Source organism: Lytechinus pictus, chromosome 5, assembly GCF_037042905.1.
Source record: "Lytechinus pictus isolate F3 Inbred chromosome 5, Lp3.0, whole genome shotgun sequence".
NCBI classification, from domain to species: domain Eukaryota; kingdom Metazoa; phylum Echinodermata; class Echinoidea; order Temnopleuroida; family Toxopneustidae; genus Lytechinus; species Lytechinus pictus.
In genome coordinates this window covers 22,355,387-22,379,608 of record NC_087249.1, presented here as the reverse complement: position 1 = coordinate 22,379,608, position 24,222 = coordinate 22,355,387, and the positions used below count along the sequence as shown (strand labels likewise).

General features: G+C 36.9%; 1 protein-coding gene across 1 annotated transcript; it reads left to right on the top strand.

Annotated features, from left to right (window-relative positions):
* Nucleotides 1-24,222, top strand: LOC129262267 (sodium/potassium/calcium exchanger 4-like). Its single transcript, XM_054900355.2, has 8 exons — nt 1-1,182; nt 8,897-8,980; nt 10,221-10,324; nt 13,072-13,172; nt 13,698-14,020; nt 14,729-15,052; nt 15,832-15,933; nt 19,164-24,222. The coding sequence occupies exons 1-8, from the start codon at nt 1,107-1,109 to the stop codon at nt 19,487-19,489; spliced, it is 1,440 nt and encodes a 479-aa protein (XP_054756330.1). The 5' UTR covers nt 1-1,106; the 3' UTR covers nt 19,490-24,222.

The window sequence follows — 24,222 nt, the reverse complement described above, 5'->3', positions numbered from 1 at the left end:
AACATGAAAAATGTTATCATTTTATCACCATTTTTATTTTCATTATTACAATTTTACTTTCATTGTCACTAGTGTATTTTGGCAGTAGTAGTAGTAGTAGTAGTATAGTAGTAAAAGTAGTAGTAGAAGTGTAGAAGTATAGTAGTAGCAGTAGTAGAAGTAGTAGTAGTCGTATTATTCGTTGTAGTCGAAGTAGTAGTGTAGTATAGTAGTAGTAGTAGTAGTAGTAGTAGTAATTGTCGTAGTAGTAGTAGTAGTAGTAGTAGTAGTAGTAGTAGTAATAGTAGTAGTAGTAGTAGTAGTAGTAGGAGTAGTAGTATAGTAGTAGTAAAGTATCGTTATTATTATTAACAATTGTTCATGTTATTATCAAGATGGCATTATGAATGATAGTTTCCGTTGCTGCGGTCATTGGTGTCGTAAATTACTTCTTAAACTCTTTGCCCGCTTTGTTTAACCAAGGACCTACTACTCTGGTCCATGGTTTGACTATTCATTTCACAGGGAACGGCCAACTTCGACTCAAGTCACATTTCATCCAAAATACTAACATCGTGCATTAAGTCCATTGTAAATACACACGTACATAATCATAGTGATAAATCGCATTGTAAAGTGTACACATACTTATAATTATACAATCAAAAGTTGCGAGTTGAATTAGCATAGTCCATGCAAAACCCCCCTGACAGTTGTAATCTAAAATTAATGTCGTGTAGGAGGGGTTAAGTCCATGGCGGGCATTATCATACAATACTCTTTTTTTAATGTCATCTTAATTAGTAGCAGCTTAATGATTAACATTTTATTCCTATGTAAAATTATATATTTCCCTTTCTTTCACCCCCACCCCCCTCTCTCCCCTCCCTCTCTCTCTTTCTCCCTCTCCCCCTCTACCTCTCTTTGTATTTTGCTATCTTTCTCCCTCTCTCCTCTCAGATACGGAAGATGGAGGTTATGATGGGAGTTCAATCCATGGTGATCATCCCTACCATAACCCTGATGATAAAATTAACTGCACTGAGAGGAGCATCATTAACTTCCCTCTTCACCTCTTCAATCGAGAGCAACGACGCCATGGAGCCGTCATCATCCACGTCATCGTCATGGCTTACATGTTCGCTTCTCTCGGCATCGTTTGTGAAGATTATTTCATGCCTGCGTTAGAAGTTATCTGCGAAGGTACCCTTCCCATTTCTTATCTTATTTTATTTCCATTAGTATTTGTAGTATTCTATGATTCCCGTTAATCGCAATCAGTGCATTTTACTCTCAATAAATAGGCGGGTACCCCACTATTTCGAATGTCGCAATTCTTCAGCTGTATCATCAAACTTTTTCCAGCTGTTCCAACAGTTGATACGTACAATCACCTCGTTCACGGTTCTACTTACGAATTTAGTTACGTGTTTATATATTTAAAAAATGAATATTTATATCCTGATGACAATGTGATATGCCAGTTAATTATTCAAATACAAAAAAGGTGTATGAAAATTTATACAACCCTGTTACCATATATTTTACAGTATAACAGTTTAGACAGCTATCCTTAATTCATTGAAAATTGAATTATTACAAATTAAACTTTGTTGTTTATCAGTTTAAACAACTACGCTAAGGTTCATATAGTAAAACATCGTTGTATAAAAAATCAACAGCGTGTTTAGTACGAATATAGATTTAATAGTAGTCGAATCAATTGGGATATTTATTCATGATTATTAAAGTTACTTAAAGTTATTAGCCGTTCTTTCTTTAAGCCCCTTCTGACACTATATATTCGAAAATAAAATTTAAGGCCATGTATGTATTGGCCCATAAAAAGTTGTCTCTTATTATTATTAGCTTCATACGCTGTTGCTTCTTCTAAAGCTCATTTAAAGTGCACTTAATAGTCAGTAACCGACCTGATTTTCGAAAGAAAAAAAAATATTGTAGAATACGTATTAATGCCAATGATAGCCAAGAGCATTTCATGCATCGGGACGATGTCTCATATGTGCTTTACAGATATTGTCGTACAGAGTAAAAACCCTATAAAAAGTATAAGAATCGTACAGTAGTTGTTTAACAGTTTAAACAACCATGCCTAATTTATGGAGAATTATACATTAGAAATTAAACTTTAAGAATTTAAACACCTGTTTAAATTGTTAAAACATATTTTAACAGTGTATGTACAAGCAACTACGGAGAATGCTACGGTCCAGAATTTGACAATCATAGACCATCCTTGTCTATAAATTATATGCAACAGCAAGAGCGGTTTTTAGTCCCAATGATGAGACTGACTTTGTGCACTCTTAGAAAAATGGGTTCTATGCTTGTCCCTTTTATTTGGAACCTTTAGAGGATCCCATAAATGTTACCTTAAACAACCACTTTAAAACATTTGGGGGTTCTTAAAAAAAACATTTAAGGTTCTTGAGCCGTAAAGTACAGTATTTGGAACACTTTTTCTCGAAGTTTCCAAACAAGGGACAAAAGGGTTCCAATTTGCACCTTTTTTCGGAGACTGTACGATCTGAGCCGAGTTACAAAATACAATAGGGCGATTCCATACGCAGGGGCCGCGGAACGGTTTTCAAAGTGGGGGGGGGGCTGACCATGCTAAAAATCACAATCATGTGGTAATTTTTACGGTTTTGTACACGGTTTTGGAAAAAAGTGGGGGGGGGGGCTAAAGCCATTAGCGTACCTTAGGGGGGCAGACTGCCCCCCTGACGAGTCACAACACATGCAAGGGACGTATCTCTGCCCCCCCCCCCTGACGAGTCAAAACTGATCCCTGACGAGCTAAGTGGGCCCCTCCTTTGAACTTGAAGACCTTTTTTTTTTTTTTTTTGTCAATTTTCTTTTCTGGTGCGAAATGTCCTTTACTTGCGGTTGAAGACCTTCTTTTTTTTTGGGGGGGGGCGGACGAATTTGCCCCCCCCCCCCTTTGGAAAATCCTAGGTACGCCACTGGCTGAAGCATGGCCCCTGATACGTGTCGTACGGGACATTTTGCCAACAATTTCTAGTCTCTTAGCTGATTGCTTGAGCAATGAACAATTATTTTTAGTCAATAATAAAGTTATAGTGGGTAGTCATGTGAAAAACTTATTACCAACAAAAAATATTTTATTATGGCTGAATCAAGGGCGAAAAATGTTGTGTGTCGTACGGGACTCAGAAATGTCCCGTACGACACGCAACATTTTCACCTTTAATTCACCCATGGACAGCATATTTTTGTTGATTGTCATTTTTCATGTCTACCCATGCAGTAGTACTCTAGTACCACAAACCAAATTGAAGTTCTTCGTTTGTTTGGACAATATGTTTAAAAATGTTGCGAAAATAGCTGATTTTTCTAGCATGGAATCGCCCAATAGATACAGAAGAGATTATCGTTCCATAATGTATTATGTTCGCGTTTCGATTGAATTATTGTCATGATTGTGTGGAGGTATTTACATACACACCTTCATTTTCCAATAGTAGTTCAATCATACTGCCCTTTCACACGGTAAAAAATAGTAATTTGAATGATTCCAGTGAAAATAAGGCTAATGACGAATTTTTGCACGTGTAAAACTAGGGGCCTTTCCACACGTGAATCTTGAATCATCATTGTAATGATGATTGCTATTGTAATCGTGGCTGTGATTAGCGTTTGTGATTCTAATCATGTTCTAGTTTGGTTTCAAACGTGCTACATATTCGTCACAAGCCTCATTTTTCACTGGAATCATCATTTATATTACGATTTTTTTACCGTGTGAAAGGGCGGTAGAACATGATAAGAATCACGAACGCCCGCAATCATAATTACAATGAGGATTCAAGATTAACGTGTGAAAAGGCTCCCAGTTTCACACTTGCTAAAAAATCGTCATTAGCCTTATTTTTCACTGGACTCATCATTCAAATTACGATTTTTTTTTACCGCGTATATGATTGAACTTATGTAAATACCTCCACACATTCATGACAATAATGCAATCGAAACGCGAACATAACACATTATGGGAACATTAATTTATTCTGTATCTATTGTATTTTGTAACTTGGCTCAGATCGTACAGTCTTCGAAGAAGGTGCAAATTGGAACCCTTTTGTCCCTTGTTTGGAAACTTTGAGAAAAAAGGTCCCAGATACTGTACTTTACGGCTCAAGAACCTTATATGATTTTTTTTTAATGTTTAAAAGTGGTTTAAGGTAAAATTTAGGGGATCCTTTGAATGTTCCAAATATTTAATAAAAGTTAATGACAGTGATTAGTCACCACAATCTTAATAATAAAAGCATTTGTTTACAGATATTTTAGCATGATTATAATACAATCATGATTGTTACCCTCCTTGCTAGAACGCATCTTGTGATCTTGAGGATTTAATTGAAAGCACAATCAATGAATACCAGCACGACAGCAGATGCTAATTCTAATGAACGTGGTTGTGTACTTGAAGCACTCTACTTCAAACGGATCCTCTCACTTAATATCTTATTTCAGGGATAAGCTGGTATTAATCTACAAACAAGAAAAACAGAGACCTGGGTCCCGTATACACAAAGGTTAACGATTAATCGTACGCTTGATCTTCACGATTGATTGTACATTGTATAGTCGGTGCAATCAATCGTATAGAAGAATGGTCTACCACGATTGCTAAGCTTTGTGTTATGGGCCTCTCAAGTAGTCTACCAACGCATATATTTTACTATCATAGTAGGAAGTAAGAGAATATTAAATGAGCAGATATGGCATTTGCAGACAGTTCATCGCGGCGTCTCTTTCGAGACGAATCCGGATTTTTTTTTTAAAGATCAGTATTGTGACAGAGTTGACCTTGCTCAAAGAAATGGTATAAGGCCCTGTCACAGAAAGCCCGACGCACGGCCCGTGCGTTGAAATTTTATTAGTCAAAAGTGGACAAAAAAGGGCAAAAAATTGATCGGTGCGTCGTTTATGTGCGCCCAACTCCTGTCAGGATTTGGGAAAGGATATTGGGTGATTTCAAGTTCATTGTTGACCTTTTCTTGTTGGTGTTAGGTCAATTTTTACACGATTATAACACCAAACATAAGGTAAACCATCAAGAAAAAGAAAGTAGTGGTAAACAAACTTTTAGCTCTTGCCCCTAGGCGTCATAAAGAGCGCATTCTCAGGGCGCTGGGTTTTTCTGGACACACTTTGGCTGATATCGCAATAAGTACGGAATATCAGACCCTAAGAAATTCAGAGCAAGAAACTTGAATTTAATTGATATTTTATTTCATCATTTTGATGAGTTTGAGGCGATACAAGTACTTATGATGAACATGTATGACCATCATATAAATCCCAGCTTGCAAAGAAGTAAGAGATGGATGTAAGTTGATTGAGCTTGGATATAATAAATAATGATAATACAAAATAATATATGATTGTATAGCGCACGTATCCACCTTGCTAGGTGCTCAAGGCGCTCCTATATTACCCCGGCTAACTATAGTCTACCGATTCTGGTGCGCACAGCTTTTTGATGAATTACATCCTGCCGGTACCCATTTACCTCACCTGGGTCGAGTGCAGCACAGTGTGGATAAATTCCTTGCTGAAGGAAAACACGCCATGGCTAGGATTCGAACTCACGACCCTCTGTTTGAAAGGCGAGAGCCAGAACCACTAGAACACGAAACAGATGAGTAAATATGAGTAAATGAGTATAGATGAGTAAATATAAATGAAATACCTAAGGTGGAAATCAGTGATGATGATTTTGATTAAAAAAATTCCTGTTGAGCAAGGGTAGCATTGGTGTTAAATTTCAATCAAGTATCTTGCTTATCTTCTACCGTTATTGACAAGGTCAATCATAATACCCTTGATGTGCACGAAACCCTTGTTGAGCTTGATTTGAAGTTGATGGAAAGAATCGAATATCACCAGCATAATTGACTGGATATCCACGTAATACCAATATGACATGAATTTAACATCGACTCCAAAATTGATCACTAACAAGCCTGTATACCCAGTAAAAACGCTATTTAAATGTTTAGCGCGTTGTTTAAGACTGTCACTCTCACAAAAAAAGTCTCCGACGTGGGCCTTTCTACTTTTTGACATTATGTGTATCACCAAATTCTTCCCTTTTCTGAAAAAAAAATCTGTGATCTATCTGACATGCCCCCTTATTTTTTTCTTTTAATTTCCCTCCGATAGGGCAATGCATAAACATCTGAACAATGATATAATTGACATAATACAATGCATATCATACACACATACACAGTAAAACAATAGCACGTTGTTTAAGCCTTTCACTCTAACAACTAGTTGTTTAAACTTTTTGAACAACTTGTTTAAAAAGTTTAAGCAGTTGTTTAAAAAGTTTAAACAGTTGTTTGAAAAGTTTAAGCAGCAGTTGTTAGAGTGACGGGCTTAAACAACGTGCTTAAAATTTTAAACAGCGTTTTTACAGTGTATTACAATTATGAACAAAGTAGGCTTATACAGTGTGTTTCGTTGCAACCCATCCCTAGAGTGGCTATATGCCCCACGCCCACCCGGCCGCTCCCGCCGCCCACATGCAACATTCCCGACCTTTCGTTGGAGAACGCGAACGCTTATTTACGACGGTAGTTGATTTTGGAAGAGACTTTTGGGTTGCTACTATGGTAACAGCGATCTATCCGATTTAGGACGACTTTCCAAAGCCACATTTGATTCCTCCCAGAGCTCGAGAGGCCGCCCGGGGACCCACTTCCATTGAAGAGTGGATACCAGGCGCGACCACGCGTAAAAAGGGAAAGAGTGGGCAAGTACGTTACGTATAGGCCTATGTAACGTTATAAGGGTGTCAAAAACGATGTTTAAAATACTGAAAGGGAGGTTTTTTTTTTCAATACTTGTAGGGTTTCACAAGCCAAATACTTGTTAAGAGATGCATTTTCATAATCTGGAAAAAACATGCTTCCCTTGTTTAGGGTCGTGCCTGGTATCCACTCATCAATGGAAGTGGTCCCCCCCCCCCCCGGGAATTTGAATATTATCCCCCAATCCTGGGGAAAGTAAAACATAATGCCCATTACATTGTGTGCTAGAGGCATATTGTTTTTGTAGAAGGAGTAAACAAAAGAAAAAACCCGCAAATTCGACTGAATTTCAGACGTATTTAGGCCTATTGTATATGCTGTGTACATTCAACGCATGTGAAATGGTTTCGGCTGGAGAGGTGATCTGACCCATGGAATCAATTGCCAGTGATCCACCAATAATCCACATTAAATGCAATATCGATTCGATGGACTGTAATGATCTATTATCTAAGCCTTAATTCAGTAACTTTTTCCTCACTCAATATGTACTCGATTTGTTTGAAAAACCACTTTCTTATCCATGTCATAATCTATTGTAGGTCCTGCATTTCGAATATCTCCAGCCATCAGTCGTAATGTACATGCATGTATGGTGCGGGTGTCGCGGGAAAGAATTTTGCACACGAAAAGCAGATCTGTAGGGTCTGTAACCCCCCCTGTAACACAAAGCTTAGCATTGATTGTAGAGCAGTTTTCTACGTTTGATTCTATGACTATAATGTACAATCAATCTTAAAAATCAAGTGTATGATTAAGCGTTAACTTCTGTGTTAGGGGACCCTAATATTAGCGTCCGTGAGGATTGCGAAAGGTGGCTATTCAACCAAAGACGACCTCCCCAGCCCCACAATGGCACCCCTCCCGAACCACAAATGCTAGGCACGAATGAATAAATTACACATATTAAGGTGTCAGGCACAGGATCCATTCCTCCCATTAAGTTCCGTTAAAGGACGAAAGACGGAGTGGATGCTTTCATGCACCATTGCATGCAATCCTATTCAATGCTGTGGGACAGCCTGGGCAGCATTCATTCATTCGAATGCCCCCGCCCTTAAAATCTTTTAGGGCAGACTTTTTCTTCTTTTTTTACTTAACTCAGTAGACTATTACTCAATGAAGACTCGATTGTAATGATGATAACTATAATCAGCTAATGATCAAAAGTATTCTACGATTCCTCGATTGTAAATTCAGTCGAACAATCATTTTCTAAAGAAGTTTTTCTTCAACATTGTGTGAGTAGGCTTTATAAGAAATGAAACTATACATGTACGTGTTGGGTTATCCTGACGTAAGAGTGGATCTCTTTTTCTGAACAAATACAATGTCTGCCATTTAACAGTTTTGTTTGTCAATGCATCCCAAATTTTACAACATTTTAAACGTTAAATTTCAAACTGTTGAGTCTGCATTTTGCTTCCAGTACAGTTAGAAAATGAAGCTTTAAATTTCTGACTTATTGGTCTTTTGTGTTAGGAGTCTAACATTTTTATCCATTCAACTATCAAACAATTACATGTATTTATACAAACGGTTTTTTTTTGTTACCTTTGACTGACAATTGAAATAATGTTATGTTCTTACATTCATGGAAGGAATGATTTATTTGGTCTATAGATTCCAATCCAATTGTCAAAATTCTTTAAGAAATATTCCGACCTTGCTATGATTTAATGGATACTGCAACGTTTGGACAGGTATACACCTTCATCAGGGGCCGCGGAACGGTTTTCAAAGTGGGGGGGGGGGGGCTGACCATGAAAAAATTTACAATCCTATGGTCATTTTTACGTTTTTGTACGCGGTTTTCGCCCCCCCCCCCCCCCCGCTTCCGCGGCCGCTGTAAATCATCACCGGCAGGCGGAATAGCAATGTGTTTTTGTCTTTTTAGACTAGACGTCTGTACAAGTTCGTATACTTCCAATGAAAAACTGTATTAAATGAAATTTGTTTTATTCTCACAATTCCTTCACATTATTCGTGTTTATAATAAACTAAATCTCACCCGTATTTCCTCTATTGTCGTTCCTCTCTTCTTACAGTCTTGAATTTATCGGAAGATGTGGCAGGGGCAACTTTCATGGCGATTGGGGGATCTGCTCCGGAATTATTTTCAAGCCTTATTGGTGAGAACTTTCATTTAAATGTGTAAATCGGCAGATGGTTATTAAAGGACAAGTCCACCCCAACAAAAAGCTGATTTGAATAGAAAGAGAAAAATCAAACAAGCATAACACTGAAAATTTCATCAAAATTGGATGTAAAATAAGAAAGTTAGCACATTTTGAAGTTTCGCTTAATTTTTCAAAACAGTTATATGCACATCCTGGTCGGTATGCAAATGAGGGAACCGATGATGTCACCCGCTCACTATTTCTTTTGTATTTTATTATATGAAATATGAAATATTTAGATTTTCTCGTCATTGTCATGTGAAACAAAGTTTCATTTCTCCCTGAACACATGTAATTCCATTATTTTAATATTTTGTGGTTCAAGCAAGGGGGTCCTCATTGTCAAATTTGTAAAAATTGAAATATTGTATAATTCAAACAATAAAGCACAAAAGAAATAGTGAGTGAGTGACATCATCGACTCTCTCATTTGCATATCACTGAGTTGAGCATAGAAGTGTTTTGTGAAAAATAAGCGAAACTTTAAAATGTCATAACTTTCTTATTTTACATCCGACTTTGATGAAGGTTTCAGCGTTATTCATGTTTGATTTTTCTCTATTTATCCAAATCAACTTTTTTCTGGGGTGGACTTGACCTTTAATGTTTTTACTGAAATAAACCCATTAGAATGAATATTAACTGAACTTTTTCAAACTTCATTATGTGTACGTCGACTAATGGAGTGTCTTACTAAAAGGATTAACCGTATAAACCGTCGGCGGTTGAAGCACCGCCCCCCTCGACATTTCCGCGACCAGACTTTTGCTTTGAAGTCTTGCGCATCTTTTGACACCAAATTTACGATGCCTTGGTATGCGGTTGAAAAAATTACGCAACATTACGTAAGTGCATGTCAGACCCAAATTGTTCCAAAACGTGATTTTTGTGTACAGAGTCAATGTAAACTGGTAAATTGCGTTTTCTCAGTTTATTCGTAAAGATATGATTATTTTTACTTTCTTCAGCTGAAATTGATATTAGCATCATGGACGTAGTTGTTTGTCTCATGAGCATTACGTTGAAATGAAAGGATGATTCAGATGATCAAAAATATAAACTCATCAACAGCCATTACCATGGCAATAAACTTTATTTCATATGAAAAGGGTAATACTTGCATTCTCAACCGAAATTATGGCAAAAGGTATGAACAATAGTGATATTTTTTTCTCCCTGTCTTTTTTCTTAGCTGTGTTTATTACCCACGATGACATAGGAGTCGGAACAATAGTTGGATCAGCGGTTTTCAATGTCCTCTGTGTGATTGGCCTGTGTGGATTATTAGCTGGACAGGTACGTCTATAGAGTAACTCGCTCCCTAGCTTATTGAAAATGTGTCCAGTGTGTGCGCGCACTGCCTTTGTGTTGTTGGTACCATTATTTGTTGGCGAATTACATACAGATATCGAATGAAATTAGATTGTATAAATTCACGCCCACAATTATATAATTACTCCCTAACATTACATAACTGATATAGTACGATTCTTTCAATAATACTTACGTATTTAGAAGGAAAAACCAGTAAGACCAGTAAGAATTTTTACTGGTTTCCAGTAGAATTTTACTGGTTTCCAGTATATTTTTACTGGGCCAGTAAAAATCAACTGGAGACCAGTTCCAACAATTGCATTCCAGTTGAAGCAATTAGTAATACCAGTTAAATTGTTTTTCATCAAATTGGTGTTTCTGGTCCAATAAATGGTTTCCAGTAGATTTTTACTGGTTTCCAGTATATGTTTACTGGACCAGTTGATTTTTAACTGGACCAGTAAAAATCAACTGGAGACCAGTTCAAACAATTGCATTCCAGTTGAAGCAAAGTAGTAATACCAGTTAAATTGTTTTTCATCAAACTGGTGTTACTGGTCCAATAAATAATGACTTTATTTCAAGTCAGATCATTTGACGAATTATGGAATATGAATCTTGCAATTCAGAGAAAGTTATTATCGTTATCATTGTTATCATCATTCTTCTTATAATTATCATAATTATTATCATTATGATTATTATGATCATTGTTGTTATCATTCTTATTACTGTTATCGTTGTTATTGATATTGTAATTATTATTATTAACATTATCATAATTTTCAAGTATTAACATTATCATTAAAATAATTATTTCCTTTAATTATGATTAAGATCAAAGCAAGATATATTCCTCTGATATAGTCAACTGGTCTAAAGTAATTCATTGTTTGAAATTGAACTGGTCAAGACCAGTAATACCAGTAATTCTGATGATGCTGATCACGTGGTTTACCTCATTTGCATATTTCCTATTTTAAAAAGAAAAATCAGGATTTAGGATGGAATATCCTTGCAATGGCACTCATTGATGTTTAAAAACTTTCCAAATAAGTGTGTGAACTAATCCACAATGAAAACGTGTAATTTCATATATCACATTTAAAATAACAGCAGAAAGATTAATTTACTAACCATCTTTTCCATCACATTTCACTGACCATGGTATATAACAAACCAAATGCATGTAATAAATTGATCCAGTAAGACCAGTACGAGGACCAGTTCGACCAGTTCGAGGACCAGTCAGACCAGTAGAAAATACCAGTAAAGACCAGCTTGAATTGGATACCAGTATGAAGACCAGTGAGACCAGTAACAACCACCAGAAAAAAGACCAGTATAAAATTCCAGTAATTCAAGACCAGTTTAATTTTTAACTGGACCAGTAAAATTTTAACTGGACCAGTATGACCAGTTAGACCAGTAAACCGATGTTCCAATTTCCAGAGTTACCAGTTAAAATTCTACTGGTCTAACTTCTTCCTTCTGGGTACTGACGTGATTTTATCGCACGAACTCCCCATTCAGTGCGCGCGCGTACATTATATTTGCAATAGAACACTTTTTTCGCGAACTTACCCGGCGAGTTGCAGGTTAAGCCCGAGTCGCTTATAAGATCGTAACATACGTCACTTCATATGTAATACAACTATAAAATCTCTTTTTAAAATGTTATATATTTTAAAATATTTACAATTTACTATAACTTGTACTTTAAAAGTAATGAAAGCAGAAACACAGTTTAGTCATCACATATCATTGGAAAAATGGGAATTTATGGAATTTAAATGATATGACATATTAGGGGCGTTGCTCATATATATGACGTAACAAATTTACATTTTAAAAAACATAACTGATATTCTATGATGGATTTTTGCCAAACCTTCACCAATATTTATTTTTGCTTTTCTACTTTGATTAAAACACATTTATTGTTAAGCTAAACTTCCCATTAACCAAAAACGTTTTAGCAAAAAACGTAAAACAAAACGATTCAAAACGATTTGCTAGTGTTGCTGTACTTACGGTCTAGTTTGTGTCTCCAAATCGAATCGATCCATTGACTCCCCATGATTGAGCATTAAAGTCAACATAGTCACTATAGAAATACAAAAGAGACTTTTTTAAAGATAATATCAATATTAAATTTTGGCATTTCTTTCTATTCATTTAAACATGAGTTCACTCAACTATAATAATAAAATTGATTTTGTGTTGACACCAGAACTGAAGAACACATTTTGTTACCAAAAATCAAATTTCATTCTTTTTTTTTTATTATTGATTTCGAAATTCTATATTGGCTTTTTTAAAGGTTTGAGGTTTGCTCACTCATGCATAACTAAGCAGTTCCATTTAATTTTTACATTACAGTTTGGCAATAAGTGAAGGAAACATCCGGTGAATAAATTTTGCTCAAACGTTAGTGTTAACAAATACGCTATTTAGAATCGGGGTAATCAATATTTGTTTATCTTTATAATGTATTTGTAAGGGTGATTTGGAATGGGGTAAATTGAAGCTGGGGCACTGAAATGTAATATCTTATATGCCATCTTGAGATCATAATTTATGTGAACCTATTGCAATGCATCATTTATATTCTCCTCACTGAAGCCTATTCATTTTCAGGAAGAATGTAATCATTTTTGTGTTCTTGTGCTTTTATCATCAGATTGAAAGTTACGTTTTAACTAATATATTTATATGTCTTATCGCAGGTTATTTACTTGACCTGTTGGCCTTTGCTTCGTGATTGCAGTTGTTATATTGTATCTATTATTGCGCTCGTTTTCGTAGTAAAGGATGGACAGGTTTCGTGGTGAGTTATGTATGAGGGGATCTAAAAAAATGATTTGCTAACATTCGTATTTCCCAGTATCAATTTGATAATCATTTGTATAATACATACCCTTGAGACGTTTTCTATTCGAATTATTTCGGGAAATAGACGATGTCGTCAGAAAATACAATATATGGAAATGAATGATATGTTGTATGTGTTATTATAATTGCTGCCTCAGCCCGAGCATAGATGTTATCCATATTTCAGAAGTATAACTTAACATTAAACATGTTAAACAGGGTGTTAAAAATTATCAATACATTACTAAAATACAAAGGATTGTAATTCATGTGGGGAAAGTAATCAGTAATCCTCATCATCATTACAATCATACTTATCATCGTCAATTATATTCGCTCCGTTGTTGCTCGTGTTTCTTTTAATTGTTAATATTCATATAATCATCACCTTCGCCAGCATCATTGTCATGTTCCTGAGACTTTTGACTTTCTTTTACCGCTTTTATCATTTTTTTTCTCTCCTCTCTCTCTTCACAACCAGGAAAGACTCTTTGATTCTCCTCACATTATACATGTCTTACTGCATTCTCATGTACTTTAATCCCTGTATTGAACGTAAAGTGAGTCTTATCACCCCTGAATGCTGCACGCCAAAGCACATAAAGACGAGCGACGAAGACCAAGTGCCTCTTGCACGTGAGGAACCCGTCAAGAATGGACGCGTTCGCACCGGTGGTGGGGAGGTTTTAGAATCAACCCATCTTCTAGTCGGATCGGACGAGGAGCGCTCGCCAATTCGTCAACAGTTAAATGGTCACGTGACTACAAACTTTCAAGTCCCTGTGGATGGGGAGGTTGGACGAGGTGAGTTGTGAGCGAGCAGTGGCGCTCCAGCCATGACACACGACGGTTTTAAGAACATAGTGAATGTATTGTCAAATGCACTTTGTGACAATGAACAACCAAGAAGTCCTTGTCGAAAATTGGTGAATCAAAACAGCAGTTTCATCCTGGACAAACGACATATTTCCAATTCTTCGTCAGCTCCGAATCTTAGGACAAAACTGTTTTGTTCTATTTTCGACATAGACATCCCAGCTGTTCATTGTCATTTGACGGGCATTTTCAATACAAGATAAGATAAGATATTACGTTATACCAATGAGCTTCAACCGGTCAGTTTGGTGTCGCTTTGTCAGGTGTGAGTGTACCATAGATCGGAAGAAAAGACAATTTAGGAATACCATCCTCCCTCGTACACTTTCGTTGACTTGAATAAAGAACACATTATACTCAGACACTCTCACACATCCCGTGCACCCGCACACACACACACGCAATCTTGCACACGCACCCACACCCTCTCGCATCCATCCACCCACACACACCATCACATCGGCCCACTAGCACTACATACCACACGAGGTTAAAAAACTTTTATTTTATAAAGCCCAAAACATTGTTGTTCCGAAAAATACTATTTACTTCATTCGAGATATCAAGACGTCTCTTCTTCCATGCATCCTAACCCATTTTTAATGAGACTTCATGCTCATATCATTCCATTCCCAGATACAAACAACAAAGGAGAGAACAACAACGACAAAGGCGTGCAAGTGAACATTCAACGCGATTTAGAACAGAATGAGAGCAGAGACAAGGAGAGCGATGAGGATGACGACAACGGAGAGCCAGATTCTCCCTTCAAACTACCAAAAAAGGGGTGTAGCCGATACGCCCATATGCTCGCTCTTCCTATAATCGCCGTCTTCGCTTTAACAATCCCAGACTGCCGAAAAAAACGATGGCAGCGATTCTACGTCTTGACTTTTATAATAGCCCTGTTTTGGATAGGAGTCTTAACCTATATCCTCGTTTGGATGGTCACTGTGTTAGGTAATTTTGTTTATCTTTTTAATTTCAAATAATTTGTGGTTTCCCGGGATGCTGCCCTCATGAGCCCAATATTACAAACAGTTGTATTGTATATATATATATATATATATGCCCTACTACTCAGCGTTGATAACATATCAACGATGTTTTACAGAGGGGTCCGTTACATAGATATACGTATAAACATGTAAAGCAGGAAAGGAAAAACTTAGTTGACTTACGGTAAAGACGTTAACAAAATATGAAAAAGTTAAGAAGAAACATTTTCGATACATACACAAGATAAGACAAAAGTAAAAATTAGGTATCTGAACTAATAGTTACAAAAATTCTGGAAAATGTTTTTAAGGCCTTTTTTAATGCATCGATATTTTCCAATAAATTCATGTGATGGGGAAGAGTATTACAATGGATAGTACGACGAGAATATTCTGTTTGGGGTTTGGGTAAAGCAAATTATGAGAATTACGTAGTGAATAATGGTGAGAAGATGGTTGAAATATTTCAGACATGATTGGAGACAACATGCCATGAACTTATTTATAAACAAATATTTGAGATTTTTCTTTCGCCTCGATTCAAGGGAAACCCATTTCAAAACTGAATAAATTTGTACAATAGAGATATGATCATATGGGTTGACTTTCATTATTATTCTACAGTTACAGTCCATGTATATTCAGGGGCGTAGTTAAGCCTTTTTTCAGTGGGGTGTGGATGAATGTGATTACCTACATAAATACTCAATTACAAACGATGAATTTTCCCTCGTTTTGCAGGTGACACGATTGGTATACCAGACACAGTAATGGGTCTCACCCTCCTGGCTGCGGGAGCCAGCACACCTGATACTATGCTGAGTATCATCGCTGCACGTGGAGGTAAGAAAATAACATTTTGCTATAGGTCTAGTGGGATTAAAAATGGAAAGGGTCAATAACCAGCCGGTCCCTATAATGATGGACTGGCTAGGTCAAAGTTAACAATAAGATATTCCCTGACCGTCCCCTTTGCAATTTTTTTAGCCAGAGGGGAATAATAGAAATATAAAAAACTTTCAGTACGAACCGTCCTTACTGGGTATTTTCCAACGAAAGTTAGTTTTGCATAAAACGCCTTTTTAGATAAATATTTTTTCAAATGTCAATTTTTACACCACAAAAATAAAATTGTTTCTAATAAATAAGCTTATATGAAAGCTAAGGTCTTATGTTTAGATTTCCATGGCAGTGAGGATTCATTCTACAATTAGTTTGCAAAGAAAAAGGACTGTTCGCGGCGAAGATTAAACGCGCGGACACGCTTAAAACTTATTCACCACGAACCGTCCGATCTCATTGCGCGCTTCCTGAATGTACACAAAGTCAATGGTGCGAAAGTTATTCTTTAGGAATATGCTTTGCCTACATTACTCTTCCCTTTAAGATTTATTACAAATCATTATATATATACCTTTCTTTGATATTAGATAGATATTTTGTTTGTTTTATGAACTTGCAGTTTAAGGACAGTCCTTGGTAAAGGTGAAATGCGCGTACGCTTGGAAGATATTTTACCATGAACCGTCCTCTTCCATTTGCTCCGGAGAGCTGTAAAGGGGAGGGTAGAATCCCTCTCGCTTAGTCTGGCGGAAATCATCGGATATCGATGGGATAGCGCCATCATCACTGAACTCAACCATCCAACCTTTTATATAATGCATTTACTACTAATAAAATATCAATCAATTTTAAATATCCACTAGCGACAACAAAATTAAAAATATAAAGAAGTTCTGCTCGAGCTACGCGGTCGCATTAATTAAAAAGTGAGGAATAAATCTTCATTGGTCCTTCCAATGTTCTTAAAATGGAGCCGTTTCGGGTCAGGATACCCACACACAAAAAAAAATCAGCTCGCATGATTTATCTTTGGTATGATGTCAACAGTGATCGAAGAGATCCTCCTACTGAATCTTGGCTTCACTTTCCCATTTTTATAGTAGCAACAGATTTGTTGTTGTTGTATTATCAGTCATAAATTAATTTAAGCTTGTATAATGTAATAATTCTTATTTACCCACGATGGCCAATTGAGCTCTCATGAACTTTTCTTTTAGCGGTCTCTGCATAACATAATGTCATTATCAGCTTTCTCCATTCGAAAATGTCGCGAGAGCCTGATAAGAAGCTAGAGGGTCCCATTATTAAAGTTTTTGACTCGGCCGGGGATCGAACCCAATACCTCCCGTTTATGAGGCGGAGGCTCTACTACTACGATTACGATAATCCAGTAATGATAATCTAATGTAATAAATGGAAATAAGTAATACAGTTCTTGGCCCTATATTTCGTGTACGTATAGGTTGAACTATTTTTTTTATTCAAGATATGTAAAAAAAAAAAAAAAAAAAAAAAAAATCACCCACACGCGCGCAGTGACAACTTATTCAAATGAACACACTGAATCGATTCCCTGTTATATTAATATTGCTTATCTAGTAATACGTTTTTATTTTAATCTAAAATGTTTTTCTTTGACGAGGTAAGCCCCCAGCAATTTTAGAACCATCAGATGTTAGATTGATGACCACATTGGCGTTGGATTGTTATGAATTGATACAATGATATGCATATTACATAATCCCCTGTCGAATTTTTTTGTTCTACACTGTCTCTGTGAAGTCAGCAACCTTAGAATAGTACAGAACATGCTGTTGGGTCATCGATTGTGTTAAGGTCGGAAGTTCAATACCCCATCCCGTTCCCTTCCAAGTTACACGACAGTCCGAACCCACCTGTAATAGTAATGTACTATTCACTTGACATTAAATGTTGTTCGTGCATTCAGTGACCCTAAGAATTATCACTAGAGCCCAGAATCGAACACTTTAAGTAATACCTCAGTCACATTTGCTCCACGGCGAGTCGAAAACAGCCGTTGTAAGATTTTTTGCATTAGCTACATAATAGGTGGTTTGAATAGGAAATGAATAAAACGGCTGTTTCCGACTCGCCGTACGGCTGCCGCGGCGGCGGTGAGCAAATAATACTAATATATATAATTGAGTTTCTATCCCTCTTGTATCACATTGCCTCTTGAACTCTTTACTCAACACGATCAAGTGGCTATAATGAGTGTACAATGTAAGGGTAATGCACTTTAGGGTACCCTTCTATTTGACCATCCACTTCATGCAATGTATTTATGTTACAAGTTGAATTTTGCTGTGTAAACGTGCTCTTTGATTAAGAAGACCGTTCCATAATTTATTTATTATTTAGTTTTTACATTAACTTTCAAAGAAATCGAGTGGATTCATCGTTGATCTCAACAGCATCTTTCTTCAGCATTTTCTCCCCTCCTCTCCTCGTCTATCATCATCAACATCATCATCATCGTCATCTTCATCATCACCACCATCAACATCATCATTACCATCATCATCATCATCATCTTTCAAAAGATAATACGAAATCACATTTCTTACATTTTTTTGCATAGGAATAGGTAACCACGACCACTTTATGTCAGTTCGGGTGACAAACTGATAGGAGTGATGATACCACTTTTATTATTATCGACCTGGGCCCAGTTGCATTAAAGTTACTATTATGGTAACTTTGCCATCCAATGGTAACTACCATGGGAACGATGATCAACAGCCAATCAGAATCAAGGATTCCATGCAAGTTACCTTTGGATGGCAAAGTTACCATAATGGTAACTTTTAAGCAACGGGGTCCTGGTATAATTCTTACTTCGTTTGTTATTAGGATTGTTGTTGTCGTCATCATTAAAGTAATAAGCATTCATATAATTTAAAAAAAATATATATTTAAGTTCTTCGTCGTAAAGAAACAAGTAACCTGGGGTCCGTAACACAAAGGTTAGCGATTGATCGTACGCTTGATTTTCACAATTGATTGTACATTGTAGTCTATGCAATCAATCGTAGAAAAATGTTCGACGATCATTGCTAAGCTTTGTGTTACGGGACCATGGACCTTTTTTCATTGTACTTCCCTCTGTTTTCTATTGAGCTAAAGGTGATATACAAAAAATTATATCATTGCATTTATTTGTTTATTAATTCTTTATTGGCCGCATCTTGATATTATATCTTATATAGGTTACGGTGACATGGCCATTTCTCACTCTATCGGCAGCAATCTATTTGACATTCTCATCGGTCTTGGTCTTCCGTGGTTTATCCAAACCGTCATCATTGATCACAGATCCACCGTCACCGTCTACAGTGGTGCGATCACCTATATATCCATGCTTCTTCTTGTGACCGTCGTCATCGCCGTGGTGCTTATTAACGTTTGTAGGTACAGACTAGGAAAACCTCTGGGCGTTCTATTCATTATATTCTTTGTTATCTTTATTGTCGTCTCAATTATGTTTGAATTGAACCTGATTATTCCCGGATTAACGTTACCACCTTGTCAGTAGAGCGTTTTCTTTAAAAAAAAATTTAAAAAATATTTAGTCAAACGCCCTTCATGACATTGATCAACCAAGAAGGCTTTGTCGAATATTGGTGAAGTAAAAGAGCAGTTTCGTCCTGGACTCTGGATAAATGACATACTTGCAATTTTTCGTCAGCTCCTTAATTTGGGACGAACTGCTGTTCCGGTTCACCAATTTTAGGCGAAGCCTTCTTTGTTGATCAATATCATGAAGGGCATATTATTTTTTTGGCAATTTTTTTTTATAAGTTCTTGAAAGCGTTTTGCAACCCACCTATTCATTGTCATTCTACGGACTTTTTCAATACATTTACTGTGTTTTGTAATTTGTTCTGCGTGGCTGTGCGAAAACCCGCTGTAATTCGTAGGGAACGTCCGATTTACCACGTTATTTGTTGAGACGGTAATCGAATATGTACAGACCAACGAACGTCGAGGTGTTCTCAAAGTGTTGATGCCCTCAACGTTCGTTGGTACAGACCTTATTCGCGGTGGAATATATCTTGCCAACGAATTCCATCGAATCATTATTCCGACTAAAAATAGCGTTATTTGCGTGGACAGGACAAATAGGTGCTCTGTAGATAACTGAAGTCTAATGTCTCTTCATTTTCTACTTCTAGTCATTCTAGATTTGCTGGTTTTGAATTAGCCTTGTGGATGAGAGACTGCGTTGTTTTCATTTAATGAATTATCCATCAAATAAACTTAATTTCATAGTTCTATTCCGCTAAATCATAATTTAAATTTTGCTACTGTAAAGCATGGCAGCTGACAGTTTATGATGTGGTGTCCAAACTTCGCGGACTTTTCAAAAATATTCATCAGGCTTAAATTTGTTCACAATATATTAACAATTTATACAAAACCAATTCAAGACATAGTTACCATATTGACGGCAAGATCGTAATCTGTAAAATCATTGACGAAAATGTGAAGTAGGTCAAGGGGTTTCGCCGGTATCGCGATCTCAAAATTCTGAATGGGCGCTAACGGTGACTAATTTGCCGATCTTTTGCCAATATTTTCATGAATAATGAACTCATCCTAAAGAAACTTACGCCAAAGGTGAATTTTTGGTCGCTTACACGTTGATGATGTCAGATTTTAAGGATATTGGCTAGTTTTTGTCTCACCTGCATAGCAGAGTGAGACTATAGGCGCCGCTTTTCCGACGGCGACGGCGGCGGCGGCGGCGGCGTCAACACCAAATCTTAACCTGAGGTTAAGTTTTTGAAATGACAGCATAACTTAGAAAGTATATGGACCTAGTTCATGAAACTTGGCCATAAGGTTAATCAAGTATTACTGAACATCCTGCCTGAGTTTCATGTCACATGACCAAGGTCAAAGGTCATTTAGGGTCAATGAACTTAGACCATGTTGGGGGAATCAACATCAAAATCTTAACCTAAGGTTAAGTTTTTGAAATGTCATCATAACTTAGAAAATATATGGACCTAGTTCATGAAACTTATACATAAGGTTAATCAAGTATCACTGAACATCTTGCATGAGTTTCACGTCACATGACCGAGGTCAAAGGTCATTTAGGGTCAATGAACTTTGGCCGAATTGGGGGTATCTGTTGAATTACCATCATAACTTTAAAGGTTTATGGATCTGATTCATGACACTTGGACATAATAGTAATCAAGTATTACTGAACATCCTGTGCAAGTTTCAGGTCACATGATCAAGGTCAAAGGTCATTTAGGGTCAATGAACTTTGGCCAAATTGGGGTATTTGTTGAATTACAGCCATAAATTTGAAAGTGTGTTGGTCTAGTTCATAAAACTTGGACATAAGAGTAATCAAGTATCACTGAACATCCTGTGCGAGTTTCAGGTCACATGATCAAGGTCAAAGGTCATGTAAGGTCAAAGAACTTTGGCCACGTTGGGGGTATTTGTTGAATTGCCATCATATCTCTATAAGTGTATTGGTCTAGTTCATAAAACGTGGAAATAAGAGTAACCAAGTATCACTGAACATCTTGTGCGAGTTATAGTAGTTTTCAAAATCAGCACTGCTGCTATATTGAATCGCGTGATGCAGGTGAGACGGCCAGAGGCATTCCACTTGTTTAAATAATGACCGTCCGCGAAGTATGAAAGTTTGGACTAATTACCATACAGACGCAAACCACCATAAAACATATGGTATTCTTTCAAAATTAAACGACCCCGAATACAGTCAGAATGAAGAGAAAGAGTGAAAAAATCTTTGATCATTCATCACAAGAAATGTAATGTGGCCCTCTCTTGGAATCCGTTTCCTGTTTTGAGCATCGATATCAATGCGCGACCTTGAATCGAAGAAAAAATACACGATTAACAGTTTGGTAAGTTCCCCTTCTGAGCAGGGCCAATTGTCTGCGAATACACAAATCTGCTCGATTCTATCAAAAGTAGATACGCGACAACCACAGACTTTACACATGCAACACGTAGAAAGATATTCAATTAAAAAACCGACTCAAAATGGCGAAAAAATAATGAATTGCGTGCATTTCATGAGACGGCCTCGAAATGCACCCTTTTTCATCAAAATCCCCGAATCGTGTGTAAAGTGAATTGGTGCGCAGACATGGAGCACCATTGTTTTGTTAAATCTGAAAATGACTGGCCGAGGGTTTTTTTCCAAGAAAATCATCTTTATCTCAAATATAAAAATATAAGGAACACTATCGCAACTGAAAATTTTCTTAAAATTAAAGAAAAATCATGATTAATATTAATTTAAATTGTTAGGTGCGCAGAAATGGAGCCCCCTTCATAATATATGGGGCTATTTTGCCCTATGCTTTTGCCTAAAAAAGCGCGTTGTAGCTCAATGCACCACTCTTGATACCGATGATATTGAGACAATCAAATTGCATAATCGCAAACTTTATTTAGATCACTGCATAACACAATCATTATTTAGATAACTGCATGTTGAACGTTTTTAAAAATGCGTTGCTCAAGGCCGAGTCTGGAATCGAACTCCGAACGCATTTTTTTCGTCAGCACTTCTGCACTCGACGTGAGAGGGCAGTGGGAATGACGATATAACAGGCTGTTTTGGAGGCTAAATCTTGGACTTATATTTCACGAGGCGTAATCTGACTAAACCATATTATATCGTCATTCCACTGCCCTCTCGCGTTGGATGCACAAGTACTGTAGGTGCCATGAGTCTAATTACATCAGGAGGGCTAAAGATATTCGTTCGACCCAACCCATTCGAATTTTTTTAATTTGATATTGCTGATTGACAAAAGTGTATGAATATGATTCAAAATCTAACACTGATTCTAAAAATGGTAACTACTGAACTTCCTTTGCCCAAATTGGGAAGATTATATCAATGATTTGGAACTATTTTTTGACTGGCGGAAGAATTGGGGCTATTTTACTGTTTCAGTTGATGAATTTGATCCCATCATAGTTATCTTCATAAATGGCGATTTATTTTTAAAATGAGCTGGCTACGATACCCTTCTCTGGTCAGATATGGAATGTCAGATATATATCCTATCCAAAGGTAGTAAACATTCGACCCTCTGATTTCACATTTATTTTTTATGAATTTTTCTTAAGTCCCATTTTAACACACAAATCTATGGGGAATGTTTTACGCGCGTGACACCTGTACTGACAAAAAAATCGCACCGCAGAGGTGTAGTCGGGAGCTTGAGCACGGCACACACAGTACCCCCTTACCTAGTGATTTCACCCTCATCGTTGATGTGGGGGTTTATCCCCAACCTACAAAAGCGAGATAAAGCGGAAGGTCAACGGTTTATGCACAATATGATACATTTTTGACGATCTGTGTTATCATTTCAATAATTTGCTGGGGTTTTTTGTTTTGTTTTTTGCTATGACAATGACAGTTATATGATATTTCGTGCAAAGAGTTAAAGGGTATTCCATGTATTCGGTGATGGGTTGACTCTATTAGTGTAGTAGGTTTCACGGTACACCATGTATCTTTCTTGGGCAGATGTTGGTCCTGAAAAGGACCACCCTATCTCGACGTTTCGACAAGTGTGTTCTTGTCGTCCTCAGGAGAATTGACTCTATTGTTATTGTGTATCTTGTTATATCGTTAATTTGTACTTTTGCATGTTTGTAGATATCAACTGCCTCTTAGTTTGTAAATTTCGGTAGTTGTATCTTTCTTATGAGCCGGTATTAATAATGAGTAGGTACCCATAAATCAAATAGAAACACATAAACGTAATGAAGAGAAAGTGAGAATTACATTTACATGAAACCCTGTCGACATAGCCACGGGTGTTGAGTGAGAATTTGAACTGGCTAAGAGGGGAAATATTACAGATGGTCTTGTGATTTTTTTTCTTCCGTAGGAATTGACCAACATATTGAAACGATCGAACCCTAAGGATTATTAAATGTTGGTATAGCTTGTAGTGTTTACAAGTATTTTTACGTTACGAATCCCACCGTCGTGGTTCCAGCGTCTATTCGAATATCATGTGTACGCTTGCCGCCCTCCATCCACGTTAGCCACTAAAGCCCGACTCAAACTATGCGATTCATTGCGATCCGAATTTCAAAGAAATTGTGATAACACTTGATATGGACATTCCAACTAATAAGATCTTACGGATCAGAGTTCAGAATAGTGGTAGGCCAACTGAAATAAAAAAAATCAGTCCAGTTCGAGCCTCCCTGAATGAATTAAAACAAAAACAAAAAAAAAAA

Bases quoted from the DNA above. Each gene is read 5' to 3' on its own strand.
- LOC129262267 (XM_054900355.2), top strand. From the start codon at position 1,107: ATGGCTTACATGTTCGCTTCTCTCGGCATCGTTTGTGAAGATTATTTC. The intron at 1,183-8,896 runs GTACCCTTCCCA...CTCTTCTTACAG, and splicing joins GTTAGAAGTTATCTGCGAAG to TCTTGAATTTATCGGAAGAT. The intron at 8,981-10,220 runs GTGAGAACTTTC...CTTTTTTCTTAG, and splicing joins ATTATTTTCAAGCCTTATTG to CTGTGTTTATTACCCACGAT.